At 40.2% G+C, this 13,740-nt stretch overlaps 2 protein-coding genes across 2 annotated transcripts in view; one reads left to right on the plus strand and one right to left on the minus strand.

Annotated features, from left to right (window-relative positions):
- Positions 1-10,642, minus strand: part of Msp300 (Muscle-specific protein 300 kDa) — a 59,423-nt gene extending 48,781 nt beyond the window's left edge. Inside the window, exons 1-3 of the mRNA XM_065475994.1 lie at positions 10,553-10,642; positions 645-1,030; positions 307-372 (exon numbers count right to left, since the gene is read on the minus strand). Coding sequence (XP_065332066.1) covers positions 307-372; positions 645-974 — 396 coding nt within the window. The 5' untranslated portion in view covers positions 975-1,030; positions 10,553-10,642. The remainder of the gene's footprint in view (positions 1-306; positions 373-644; positions 1,031-10,552) is intronic.
- Positions 10,643-10,798: 156 nt separating this feature from the next.
- RNaseX25 (Ribonuclease X25) lies at positions 10,799-13,052 on the plus strand. Its single transcript, XM_065476112.1, has 4 exons — positions 10,799-11,013; positions 11,078-11,224; positions 11,324-11,699; positions 11,812-13,052. The coding sequence occupies exons 1-4, from the start codon at positions 10,898-10,900 to the stop codon at positions 12,106-12,108; spliced, it is 936 nt and encodes a 311-aa protein (XP_065332184.1). The 5' UTR covers positions 10,799-10,897; the 3' UTR covers positions 12,109-13,052.
- Positions 13,053-13,740: the final 688 nt, after the last annotated feature.

Consider the following 13,740-nt stretch of genomic DNA (forward strand, 5'->3'; position numbering starts at 1 on the left):
AGTTGCTAGCATTGACCAATACAGAGACAGTGATTGATTTGACTATTTATTTATGTGTTACATTTAAGAGTCAGTGTTATTTCTTGGCAGATCAACCAACGTTGAAAGCGTCTGCGAGACAGCTCTCTTGTGTGAGCTTATGCAACTTGCTCGACTCAAGAGAACAGCGTGTTGCATTAAATTGTTAAGCGATGATAGATTTAGGCATTCATTCAAAGTGCAATTTGACTACATGAAACACTACTTATTATTGTTTTTAGAATTTAGAATTTCGAAATTAGTAGAAGCCATTGAGATTTTTCTAACCAGATCATTTCTTTGTCCTTGGTAAAATCTAGATGACTGTGGTCTACTTTCTGGAGTCCAGGCCAGCTGCAAAATTTAGGTCTTGAACCAGTTTGTGCTTTTCAAAATAAACCTAACAAATCCTGTTCCAATTCCCACTGTTACCTTGTAGACAAACTCATTGTCAATTTGTAGCAGAAGTGCTTCCCTTCTCACAGAAATCTAATTAAGTTGTCGTAAAACCACTAATTGCATAATTTGACTATTTTAATTAAGAATACTGACAAAGTTACACAAATGCAAACACCCAAGATTCGGGATTTTAACGCATGTTTTTTCAAGAAATATGAGCTGTATACCTGTTGCGGTGGCAGTCTGAAAGGCCGAGGTCCAAGCGGCATGGGCACCGGTCCTGCGCCCACGGGCCACCTGGGCCTCGGACAAGGGATGAAGGGCCTGGGAGATGGGCAGCCGAACATGGGCGCGGGCGAGCGAGCCACGGAGCCGAAGCCAGGGTGGAAGGAGGCGGGCGAGGGCGGCAGTCTCATCGGGGGCGGAGAGGGGCAGTAGGGCGACGCCGGCCGGAAAGGCACCGGGGAGGCTCGGCCCCACGACGCGGGCCGCAGGGGTGCGTTCCCTGGGTGGTGGCCCATGTGCCCCGGCGGCGGCCATTGCGGCGGTTGTGACATTCTTGGCCGCTCGCGGTTCGGTCGTTCAAATTGCGATCAGCGCTTCATCTTGCCTGCTGCAACACAAAATTTTTTATATTTTCCAAATGAGTGTTCTAGTTTAAAGTCGAAATTTAATAACTCTCAACAGGGGTTTCTCTGTTCTCAATGAATTTAAAATAGAACTCGAGATCTATTTTGATTCGCTTTATGTCAGTTTTAAAGCCCCCTTTTTACTGCTTGTATTTTTAAAATTTATAGATTTCTTATCTTATCAATTAAAGAGGAGTTAACTTAGCAGATCAAACGCTTCCGGCCACATATGTGACGCGCGTGTGTAGTAATTTCGGCGGCTGTGTTAACAACCTCGTCAATATAGAGAACAACCTTTTTCCCGCTACACTCTATTATTAACCTTTCTTTCGCAGAATATACGCTAGCTGCGGTGTTTTTTTGCTGAAAGCTCGACAAGACAAACAGAGCACCGCAGACTGGACGGTGGCGAACCCATTATAAAAATAAAAATGAGACGCCAACTGTTTGAAACAATATCAAAAGAGGGTGGGATGGTCAACTCAAAATAGTTCCTGCGTAAACATAGAGGTTCTCGCCCGATTGGTTTACAGCACCTCGTAAACTCAAGTGTTTGAGGGTAAAAACTGCATTTTTTTTCTCGTGTTAAAAACAGTTTTCACCGTTAAAAATAGTTCATTGATCGGGAAATCCAGATATTTTTTACCTTAGGAAATAAAATCTTTCGCAATCAAAATATTTTTTATGTTGATTTAAAATTATTTTTTGACACATATTTTGTTTGAATTGATTCAAAGATCAACTGTTTTATTGCTCGCAATTTTTATAACAAACCCTATATCAATTTAATTTTATTTTTTCACCTCTTTGTTTCATAAAGCAACCGCGAAATTGTTCAAATATTTCACTCTTGGCAAGTCCATTCATTAGTCACGTGTGTTTGATTTTATGGAATATTATAATTGCACACCACATTGAAAGCCTTGCCGGTGTTATTACCTCTCCATTTCGTTGCATGAGCGTTTCAATGAAATTCAATTCGAGGTCTTGAAATGTGTTTTTGCTCAACTTTTATTACAATAAGTAAAAATTGTAAACAAGCCCTATTACGATCAATAGCAAGGCCGCAGAAAAAAAGGTTTTAAATTCAAATGCATGTCAGAAGATTGTTGAAAAATGATAGAAACTGTTTGAGGATGACGTGTTGAATTGAAATAAAATATTGTGTGACGTTTGCGGCTCTAGTGTTGTGTGCCAAAGTTGAAACCAATTAAGTGTCAGACTTTCCGGAGCTATTTTCAAGATGCTTTTAATTAGGTGAGCGTGCAATTTCATCTTAATGAACACGCTACTGCAATTCCAGACGCAACTGTAAACAAAATTTTAGTGCGTGGTCGGCTAAGCTAAGCGAGAAAAGTGCAGACGATCTATCTATAAATGCCGAGTCAAGGGACGTGAAAAATAGCGTTAGGAACTTGCAAAAAATAACCTCATTCGAAACCAAAACCTAAAGTGATAGAATAATTTAATGTATTGCCAATTCAATTTCTTCTTGAACGGTGGGTTAAAAACATTTTTGGTTGGTGTCGCTTTTTAGCAATACTTGATGGAAATAAATAGAATATTAAGGCAATATTTGAGACGTATCATTTCATTTTTTAAGCCGATTATAAATATTAAAATCGACCTTGATTATAGAAGTTTGAATTAAATCTAATTTTACAAACTATGTAAACTCTTTCACGCCCCAAGATGCGGTTGCGTGCAATCCATTTCATTTGCTTAATACTCACTCACCTCTCAAAAGACGGTTTGCTTGGGTAGAATTTACGTAAGCTGCGAGCCAAAAGGCTGCGAAGAAGTGGGCTAATTTATCTTCCTTGCTAGCTCGATTTTTCTGGAGCAAATGCCCCACAAATCTTAGAAAAATAAAACCCTCTTGCTCCACCCACTGGATTTTATTGAATATTCATCTGGACGCTGCTAAAGAGTTGCTTCAAAGAACAACCAAAGGCAGCAATTTTAAAATAAAGCTATGCAAAACATTTGTGAAAAAAATCCCTATCTATTGAGAAAATCGCCTCCAAAGTTTGCATGCTAATCAAGCGGCGATTATAAATTGTTTCCCTTCTGTAATACCATGATTTTTTTTTAGTTTAGGGATTTTTTCCTCAAAATTCGCACATTATTGGATAAAGAGCGACGAGAGGGATCGAAAAAAGCTAAAAATCATTTTAATTTTTCTAGAAATTTTGCAAAATCTGATAAATATTTAATTGTTTGTTGGTCCTGATTTGATGATTTCATTATTGCACATTGTAGAGACAAACTGCTGCTAAATTTCAATAAAATACTTCTTGTTATAGTCCACAATGCGAAAAAATCAATTGTTGACCTATAATGCTCTACTTTAAGCTCATAAGTAAAGGTTAAATTTCAAAAACACTTAGATTTGCCCATTCTGTAGTTTAACGACCGTTAATGTTACTTAATTTCGTCCTGGTTTTTTCTACACTGGAAATTTGCCATGTTCCCTAAATCCGTCACGTCACATTGACAGTGCTTCAAAAATAGCTTCGGAACTCGGACCATCTGTTGTGTTAGTGTTGATAAATCATTTATGAAGTTCGTGCCTGTTCGTGGGTTTAGATTAAACAGAGACTGTTTTGTAATATTACCCACGTGAATTGTAATTAATATTAAAAGAAAATTACCTTTAATCGCTTTGAATTAAGAACCACCTGAATTGTGTTCTTTGAAAGCGTGCGGTCTAATCTCAAAAGTTAAAGATAGACCGGCCGCTCTCACTCGTCAGCAAAAGTGATTGTGGTCACGTAGAAAAGAGAGGAAAAAGAACGAGGAGTGGCCGTGAATGAGCGTGTGGTCCATCAATAATCATCAGGTTGCACCTGCTGGTGGCGAGTGGCCGGATTTCAATTAGCCGCATGAGTGGGCGAGCGCCCCATCAGCCAAAGTCGCGCTTTGTGTCGCGAGGGCGATCCCAAGCTGCGAACCCGGCAGGGAAAGAGCCAGCGACGGGCACCGAGGGTCGGCACCGATAGCGAAATTACCGGCCGCCACGCGTTATTTTTGAAAACTTATAAATAAAAATTGGCATACGAGTAGAAGCGCGCGTTCCCCGATGGATAATTACATACTGAGTGAGCGGCTTTGCGAAGTGGGCGGTTAAACGCCGCCACGGCACAATCGCTCGCAAACAACACGCAGCTTTTGACGAGTTGTCATTGAACTTGAATCCTGACACTTGTGTTTTTACCTCTTTAGTTTCGATTTCGCGATACTAATATCGTTAAATTATTCTTTCCCTGTTTATTTTATAACATGCAGCCTTCATTTCACAATATACTACGCATGGTCAGTCTAGATTAGCCCTTCAAATTAAAATGACATCGTTGAGGTCACGGGGAAATAGAGCGTGCGATGCGGAAGTGCGTGGTGGGCACCAACTGGGGGTTGGCAGGGGTGAGTGCGCACGAAAGGGAATGGGTGCGTAATCATCGGTGTGTAGTATTTAGGCTCAAGAGCATTGAGAGAGGGCGAAGTGTGCGGTTGAAAATACCCCGGCGCGGTAAAGCAAGTGATGACTGCCAGGATAGGATATTTCTGTCAGAGAGCTCGGCCGAGTGGGCGCTCTGTGCACCACCACAAAAAGCGTCTCCCTCCGCACCTCGGCCTGCGTGTACACCACTGACGACGTACACGCACTTACTATGCCGTTGTCACGTGCCTCAGAATGGTCCAACCGCAGGATCAAAAGAGGCTGCGCTGCATTAGCTAATTCAAGCTATAGCCACACTTCCTGTTCTTGCTGCATTCATCTTTTTATAAATAATTTTTTGGTAAAAGGTAAATTTAATTATCAGATAACGTTTTATTAGATTTTTTCGTCTGTACGTAGGATCATAAATGTATTAAAAAATTAATTACTAGATAATTTCACTTATTTGTCGCGTTCCTTAATCCCAATTGTGGTAATAGTTAGCAGTGCTCGTGGTAGACATCTCTTGAGATAGCCACGGATGTACTCTAAGAAAGTTGTACATATAGATGGGTTTCAAGAAGAGCATTAAAGGCCAACAATCAAGAACATTTTGCAAGTAGTTCATTAAGTTTTTTGTTTGTGAACAGTTTATCCCTACGAAGTGCAACAATGAAATCAGGACCAAGTAACAGCTAAATTTCAGATTTTGCCGAATTTCTCGAAAAATTAAATGACTTTATTCGTAAATTTCGATCCCTCTCGTCGTGATCTATCCATTAATGTGCGATTAATAAGCTAAATTTCCCTTCTGGTGAAACAAATCATGAATTGCCATAAGGAGACAATGCTCGCTGCTTGATTAGCATGCAGCCGATTTACAAAAAATAATAATGGCGACTCTTTAGCTTTTTCCCGATTTTTAGACAGTGTATTTCAAGTAAAGGTTTAAAAGGATATTTCACAAATTTTCTGTCTTGCTTTAATTTTAACTTAAAATTATCTAATCCATTTTTCAACAAACCGGCGGAATTAAAATTTGTCGGAGTTAAAAATTAAAAAAATTACCAGCTCCATGGCGGCCAGGGAGGTTTTGGAGAAAATTTTATCCAACAACGAAGGGTAGAGAACGATGAGCGACGCTCAGAATCGACTACCGATCACTGACTGGCGCGACTTTGAGTGAAATGCGATCCGCACGGCTCAGGAGCCGACTCGATCGCATGACCTGTCTTTGTTAATGCAAATGCACGCAGCGGAAAGTTCCCCTATATTAAACACACTCTTTTGCCGGTGTATTTCCGTCCTCCTTGATTTCCTTTTTCCCTCTCTCTCTTTCTCTCTCGCGTGAGTTTTCTACATATACACTGATGCTTTCCAGAGTTCATTCATCGCGCCCGAAGGCACATAAAATTCACAAAACTTTTTTACTCTCGACTGCTGGGCCTTGCGAAAACTATTTCTGTGCAAGCCGAACGAACCTTTTTTGCAACGGACTTAAAATTTATTTCAGTAAAAGTCGGAACACTTTAAATAAAGCTCTAAGCCAGTTTGACAAATGGGCAATAAAATGCCAATGGTCACAGTTAAAGGTGGCCTCTTTCCCCTATGGTTTCTTCGATCTCTATTCTCAAAATTGCAACTTTTCCACAAATTCTAAAGATTTAGATCATGTTGAGTTTTAAACTGTAATGATCGTCGTGCATCACACGTTGCAAAACCAAGAGAAAGACCATTTTTGCGATTTCTCACATTTTCCTCCCAAGCTTACTTTTATGTATATTTTGGTCCGCCGCACATAGTGAAACGTGTTTACAAGTGAGTTCAAAAAAGATATTACGCTTGAACCAGTGTTTTGGTCTCCGCGAGTGGGAAGCTGTGCGCTGCCATCTAATTTAGACCCTACCATTGTCTTTTCGAGATTAAATTAAATTTGCAAGCGCTAAAATTAGGCTCGCTCGGCCGGCTTCGCTTTGTTAGCTAAAACGTGAAAAATGGTCTTATATGACGAAACTGGTCACCGGCCAAGCAATTAGGCCACATTCCGATGACTTCATTATTCTTTTCTCTCTGCTCTAGGCAGGTCAGCCTCATAAATAAACAGAAAAGGTGCCGTGTGTAAAGTGATACAATTAAAAGGCGCGCGCACACAAGTCGATGCTATTCATCTACTCTTCCCAAGTGCATGTGACAGCAATCTTATAAGGTTGCGTCACAATTTGCATAACACTGAAAACAATATTGTCCCTTGTTTGTGGTTCTATCGATTTATATTAAATTAAAGCTTTGCAATGCTGATTATAGCAAGCAGTTCATTGGGTTTATTGTTTGTGAAATTTAGCAACAGTTTATCTCTTAAATCAGGACCGAGGAACAGTTATAATTCAGATTTTACCAAATTTCTCGCTTTTTCGCTTCATTACGAATGGTGTTCATAAATTTCCCTTCTGGCGAAATAAATCCGGACCAAACCTAAAATTCAACCGGCGTAAGTCCCTTAAACAATTATCGTTTATATGTTGCAGGTAAGTCCGACTGTGGTGGAATAAGGATGACATCATCTGATGTACTCTCGGCCCGACCGCAGTGAGTTGTTTTTCTGCTCGACTTGCCCGTTCGTCTCAAGTTCTTAGCCGATCCAGTGAGACGCGTCCGCGAACGTACATATTTTCGCTATTGGGAAAACAGCATGCTGGGAACGCGGCGCCGATGCGTGTGCCGGCGAAGAAAAATAGCAGTGTCTAGGCGCGCAATTAAGACGGACATTTTTCTTCTAATTTCTAGTCCTTTCATTTCAAAGTATTTTTATCGAGGTCAATTTGGCCGGCGGCCAGGCCTTTCCTCACGTAGTATTATTTAATCGGTACGGCTGGTAGGCAAAGAAAACAAATCGTTCACTTGCACCCGGGTGCAGCACTCTCGAGACATGCATTTCGCAATTTCAATAGCATAATCCATCTAATTAATAAATTATGATGATCAAAGGATCGGAGCTGCACGCTCGCGTACTGTCTTGCCGACAGCTGCTAGTGCCGTGAACTACGGCGGATTCCCCCCGCATTTACATTTTTCAAAAGATTTTTTTCATTTCAACCAAGATCAGATAGAAAATTTACTCATTCTCTCCTCTTTCTGATTGAAGTTCGTTGATTTCTCCAGTGGTTGCATGAAATTTCGTTTTTATAATTAAGTTTATAACCGTCTCTGGAAAGATGTTGTAATATTATGTGAAATCTAAAGGATTTCTGGAATGGCCAGATTTTTATTGGCAAGCAAAGTGTGGAAATGTTATTTGAAAGCGCCGCTCCAGCTCTCGTCCTGCTTTTCGGACCTTTTTATGAAAGATCCAGAGATATACGTCAAAGTCATCCTCAATGTTCGGTCTATTTTTACACACACACACGCTCTCGCTTCTCGCTTTTTGCTGCCTCCGCTGACCGTGTCTGCGTGTGTGTGTGTGCACAAACGGATCAATAAATAAAACACATATCGCTTCTCTGGGTTTGAATTACAGCTGATGTCAGATATTAGTTTGGAAAAAGACATTGCTCGTGATAGGCTCAAAAGAACACGTTCTGGCTTGATGTAAAAATAACGTCAAAAACGTGCGCTCTACATATTCGTCTTTGTTTTAAATCCTTTCCATATGTCATTCATATTTAGTATATTTCCTATTTATATCAAATTTTTATCACTGCTGTGTTGACTGAGCGAGCAATGCTTGAAACTGGAGTAGAATTATATTGATGAAAGGGGAATTATTGGTCTTGGAAATCAATTAATGGCAGCAGGGTGCTTTCAAAATAGTCTGCATTGACAAATTTGGTAATGTCCCCCCAGAGAAAATATTTTTAGCGGCAATTAAGCAACTACAAAGAACGCAGCCACAGCCAATATTTTATGAAAGGAGGACGCGACCACCAAGTTGGCAGGAGAGACGAAAAATTGAGTCTTTTTCTTTTTCCTTTGAAGACACTCCAGCCGCGTCGATTTAATCTTGTACGAGTTGTGTTTTTCTGTTGATTTTAACTCTGCTTGTTTTCTTAAGTGCCTTGCTACATTTCTGAAAGTCAGCTGCACGCACACTTTTACTTGGGCGCAGAGGCGTCTATTCTAACGCTTAACGAGCGCTACTTTGTAATTTTCCATCTAATTTTCATCAATGCTCTTTTGTAAGAATTTCTGTATAAACCTCTGTGCTGGATCGTCATCAATCAAAGCATATTGATGTGTTTCTTCAAACGTCTCTATCAAGCAGCTCTCTGTACTCTGTCTTAACTTTTAATCTTTTTAATAACCACAGTTTGCTTTTAAAAACGACCTGTGCTAGAATTTTCTCGTGACGAGAGAAAAAGTGTATTGGGAGCAACTTACTTGCATCATCTTCTTTTCTAAACAAACAAATTATCCGACACGAGGCAGCATTATGGAAATTTTACTAACATGGGTATCACTGTTTATATGCAGAAGCTGGTCAGTGACGTAAAAAGTCGTGTTGGTCGGCGACTATTTACTTCTCGCCGCCGTTAAGAATTTGCTTTAAAAATAATTTTCCGCCTCCGCTGGTGCCACGCTCTTTGCAAGCCAATGCAAACATTGCGCTAATTAACGCCGCTGTAATTGCTCCAAATCACATTGTGTGTGTTTTGTGCTCGTGCTCTGGGCGCGCGACACGTGGACTGAAACACAGGCTTGTTCTGTTTTACGGTGTGCGAGCGGAATTTTCGGTCGCCTCGTTCGGTTTGCTGTTTGCTTGTCGTGTTGCGAATGCGAATGAATTTTTGCTTCAAGTAGATCGCAACAGTTTCCTGAATCTACCTTTTTCTAGCTTGGCTTCATTCCAGATTGCAAATGTTTGAGAAATCCCACTACGAAAAATCAGTAAATGGTCACACCCAGCAGAAAAACTATTTTTTTTTTTAATTTGAATGCATACACATGCAGGCAAATTTTCTACACGAATGCCCCCCCCCCCCCCCCCCGTTGCATATATTAAGGAACTAGTTTTATTCAAGCTACAACATTGGTTTGAATTTGTACAGAATTTATGGTAACCATTGAATTAAATTTGTATCTATCCATTTTGTGTAAAAGCAAGGGGCCAAAAAACAATTCTTTAGAATGAAGAGCAATATTTAAGTAGTTTTATAATTCCTAAAGGTTTTTCGACCGTGTTATCACTGGACTCTTTCAGCGATTCACACTACACTTTGTTGCATCGTTGATAATTTATCCTGATCATTACAGCAATTTACTGGCACACTTCAAAGGACCGCACCATGCCATAATTAAAGCAGGGATTAGTAAGCGAAAATGATGCAGAAAAAATAGCTTAGCGGGGCTGGCAAATTAATCACGGGCACACTTGCCGGAGCCAAACCGCACTTTTGGCCCCCTGCTGAGCGAGCAACGCAGACACCGAGTCTCGTTGTTTCGGACGCCCAATTGTATATTCGCATCTAGAGATGACATTTGTCTCCGGCGGATGAGCCCGGCTGGCCGGTGTGCATTAATTTCGGGAGTAGTGTCCTTTAAGTAGAGCGCCTGGCGCTCGATTCAAACAAATGAATCACACACAATCTCTTCGGCCTTAAAAAAACAACATGCAGAACGCGTTTAATGAGATGAAAAGGAGATAAATTTCGCAACTGACGCCAGAAAACAAGCCGAAAGCATTAAAAAAAATAGCAAACAGAGATGTCAAAATGGAGATTCTTTAAATTCCAGCGAAATAAAATAGAGTTTATATAATTAGTGCAAACCAAATGGTTTTGGTAAGTATTTTGAATATTCCTAATTTCTTTTATGCTGAAAATTATAAGTCGTATTCATCGTTCATGAAAAGAGTGAACATGAGCCGAAATATCTATTTCGATGCCAAGTTTCCTTTCCATGATTATTTCCGTTAAAATTTTAGCCACATAGTTACTATTTAATCTCACGGCAGTTCTTTTTTAGTAGAAAGAAAACTTTTCTGCGACATCAGCAGCCGGTACTTGGCATTGCGCCGTGTCGGTTATGCAACCGGCGCGGCTTAGTCACACACATGCTCTCAGGCAGTCCATACCGTGCGTTCGCTGCTGTACTGCTTGCTTCCTGAAATCCGATTCGCACCGTCCGCACTGATCACACAAACTGAAATGAGCATCGGACTCTAGGGGTGGGAAAGAAATAGGCAGGCATAGAATTAAAGGCTCTCGGCCGGGACCTATTTTTAGCTTTTGGCACGGTGGCCGCGAGTGCCGCGCGGCCCACGTGCTTTTTCCGCGCTCCTGCTCGCGCCCGCCTTCGCCATCTCTGAGCTGTCCCGACAAGTTTCAGATGACAACAAACTTGTTTGGACTTGTTCTGGTCGCTTCCAAATCGGTTGATGACTGAGCGTAATTAGTGCAAGAGCGCACAGAGCTTTTAAATGTCAGTGGTGACCGGGCTAATCATCTTAGCCCTCGGAGTGGCCTCTGCCACCTCGGCCGCGGCGCGACCTTGGTTTCCATCTAATTTGGATAGCATCGATGTGGTGGAGTTGCTGTAGGAAAAAGCTTATTAATTTCGGCACAGTAGTAATTATTGCAACATCTCGTTTTTTTTTCAGTGGTTTGAACAAAACGCTCTCCAAAAACTACTGGGATCTGCTGATTTTCACGCAGAGTTGGCCAAACACCGTGTGCAGACAATGGAAAGACAAGTCTGAGGGCCACGAGTGCTTTCTCCCCCAGCAGTGGGCTGTTCATGGCGTGTGGTCGGTGTCGTTTGTAATATTTCTTGAAGTTTAAAATAGCGAGATACCTTCTTTTTTCATTAAAAAATCTTTATTCCTAACAAAATTAAAAATCTGCAGGCCAACGAAACTTGGCACGATTGGGCCAGGCTTCTGCAACAACTCATGGCATTTCAAGCACGAAGAGCTGGCGCCTATCCAGGAGCAACTGGACCATAAATGGCCCAACATCATGAACGGCACCGCCGAGGACTCGCTGTGGAAGCACGAGTGGCAGAAACACGGCACCTGCGCCGCCCAACTCGAACCTCTAAACTCGGAGCTGAAATATTTCTCCAAAGGCCTAGAGTGGCACGATCGGTACAACATGACAAAAATGTTGACTGATGAGGGAATCGTCCCAGACTCGACCAAATCTTATTTGGTTGGATCGATCAATGATGCTGTTAAACGACAAACTGGCTTCAACCCTGCAATCGAGTGCTTTAGAGATCCGGTGAGAATTCCAAATGTTATTAAATATTAATTTCAGTTCATAAAGATGATCTTTATACTCCTCTAATCTTAACGAATCGCAGTTAAACCCATTTTTCTTTATTTGTTTTCAGAAAACTCATAAGACTTACCTCTTTGAGATTCGAGTCTGCTTCAGCAAGCAGTTGGAGCTTATGGATTGTGATGGCATCTTGGTTGGTAAATCGGCTAACCATGTTCGTTCATGGAATCGCGACCTGAGTGTGATAACTAACTGCCAAAGCGACGAGGAAATCTTTTATCCTGACACAGTGCCAGAGCCTGACAACGAGCCAACAGTAATCATAAAGTCAAAGAAGTCATTTTTCGACCTTGCTGATCTGATGAAAACTTTTAAAATGTTAAAAGTTATTCAGTGGCTAACTTTTTAAAATATCAACGAATTTCACCATGGGATAGAAGTATAATATAAGACTCTTTTATATTTTGTTATGCGTAATGTATTTGTTGCGTTTACTGTCACAAATATTAGTGCCTTATATACTGTAAAGGAATACAAAATTCTTTTACTCACAAAATATGAATATTTTATTTTAAAAATGTCTCTAGATTAAGGTAACATTTCTTAAAAATTACGTAATCCCCTCGATTCATGGCCCATCATTAAAAAAATTCTTATAATTTTCCCCTTTAAAGAAGGTTAAAAATAGTACAATAGACTATCCATTTGAAAAATCCTGTGTTTGGATGCTCCATTATTTTGAATTAACTTTATGTTGTGGTAAAGGGTCCTAGGATCGATACAACAAATTGGGTGATAAGCAACTATTCGCGGTAGCAATAAAGCCATTCAGATAAAATTATTTTTTTTAACCGATAAGGATGAAAAAACTCTACTGGTGACAGTGTTGAAAAATATAATCAACAAACGATGACTTTTATTTTATATTGCCTCGGTTTCAAAGGTTGATTTCAGCGTGTATTTGCATAGAAATTAACGAATATTTTACTTTTACGTTTGAAGGTCTTATCATAACCACGAACTCTTCACGTTATAATATATTTTATCTTTTCTTGTACTATCTAAAAGGGAAGTCATTATAGGTCTCTGGAAGTGAAATAATATGCTGGCGCACACCAACATAAAAAGGAACATGGTCAGAAAAATGTTTCTTTGCTGCAAACATTTTTCTATTTAAATACGTTTATGATGGATTTCTTTTTTAAGGTCCTGATCAATCTTGGGCGAGGGGTTTGCTTTAATAATAAAAGGCATTAATAATTATTCGGAAATAATTATACATGGCAATATTATGATTACAGAATATATCATTGAGAGGAATTCTCTAAATATATAATACGTATTCTTATAATAGCAGTTTGGCGTTTCATTTTGCAGATTTTACAACACTGCTTTATATGGTTGATGGTTGAAATTAAATGCAGCTTCCTTGGTAGAGATTTTATTTTCCCGATGAATTTCTACAGAAATTTCCTGCTCTTCTCATCAACTGTAAAAAAAGGAATTGACACATTCATTCTTGAAGTTGAGATAATAAAATCGATAAGTTTGTTCACGTTAAAAAGGTTTATTTCACAAACATTTTGTTTTAAAAGCGTGCACCGGCAAGCGATATGGTTCTTGGACAAAACTTTCTTGCCGCCACAGCAAACGGCTTTGACGAATTCACTTCAACACTGATTTCCCCCGTCCGTCTATTGTAAGTGTGGAATCCATAATGTGTTTCAAACGCTTTTTCCAAGTATTTGGTGAAGTTGGTGTCGAACATTGCAAGAACTACATTGTCATAATCAAACGGAAAGATGGTTTTTGAGCCGATAATGTGCAATGATTCGTTAACTTGGCTCTTCGTGTATTCAGCTGCCCCAGCTACATCGAATGAAATGTTGAAAATGTTGGCGAGAGTAAGCGTCATGGTATGAGGTGTTGTGGGATAGTATTTTGGATAGTACTTTGTCTGGGAGCTGTTCATCAGCAGATTTAGCCAGGGGTTGTGCCTTTCAAACCCCATTGCTGAGTTAAGAATGCCGTTTGAATAGGT

Source organism: Cloeon dipterum, chromosome 1, assembly GCF_949628265.1.
Source record: "Cloeon dipterum chromosome 1, ieCloDipt1.1, whole genome shotgun sequence".
Classification (NCBI taxonomy): Eukaryota; Metazoa; Arthropoda; class Insecta; order Ephemeroptera; family Baetidae; genus Cloeon; species Cloeon dipterum.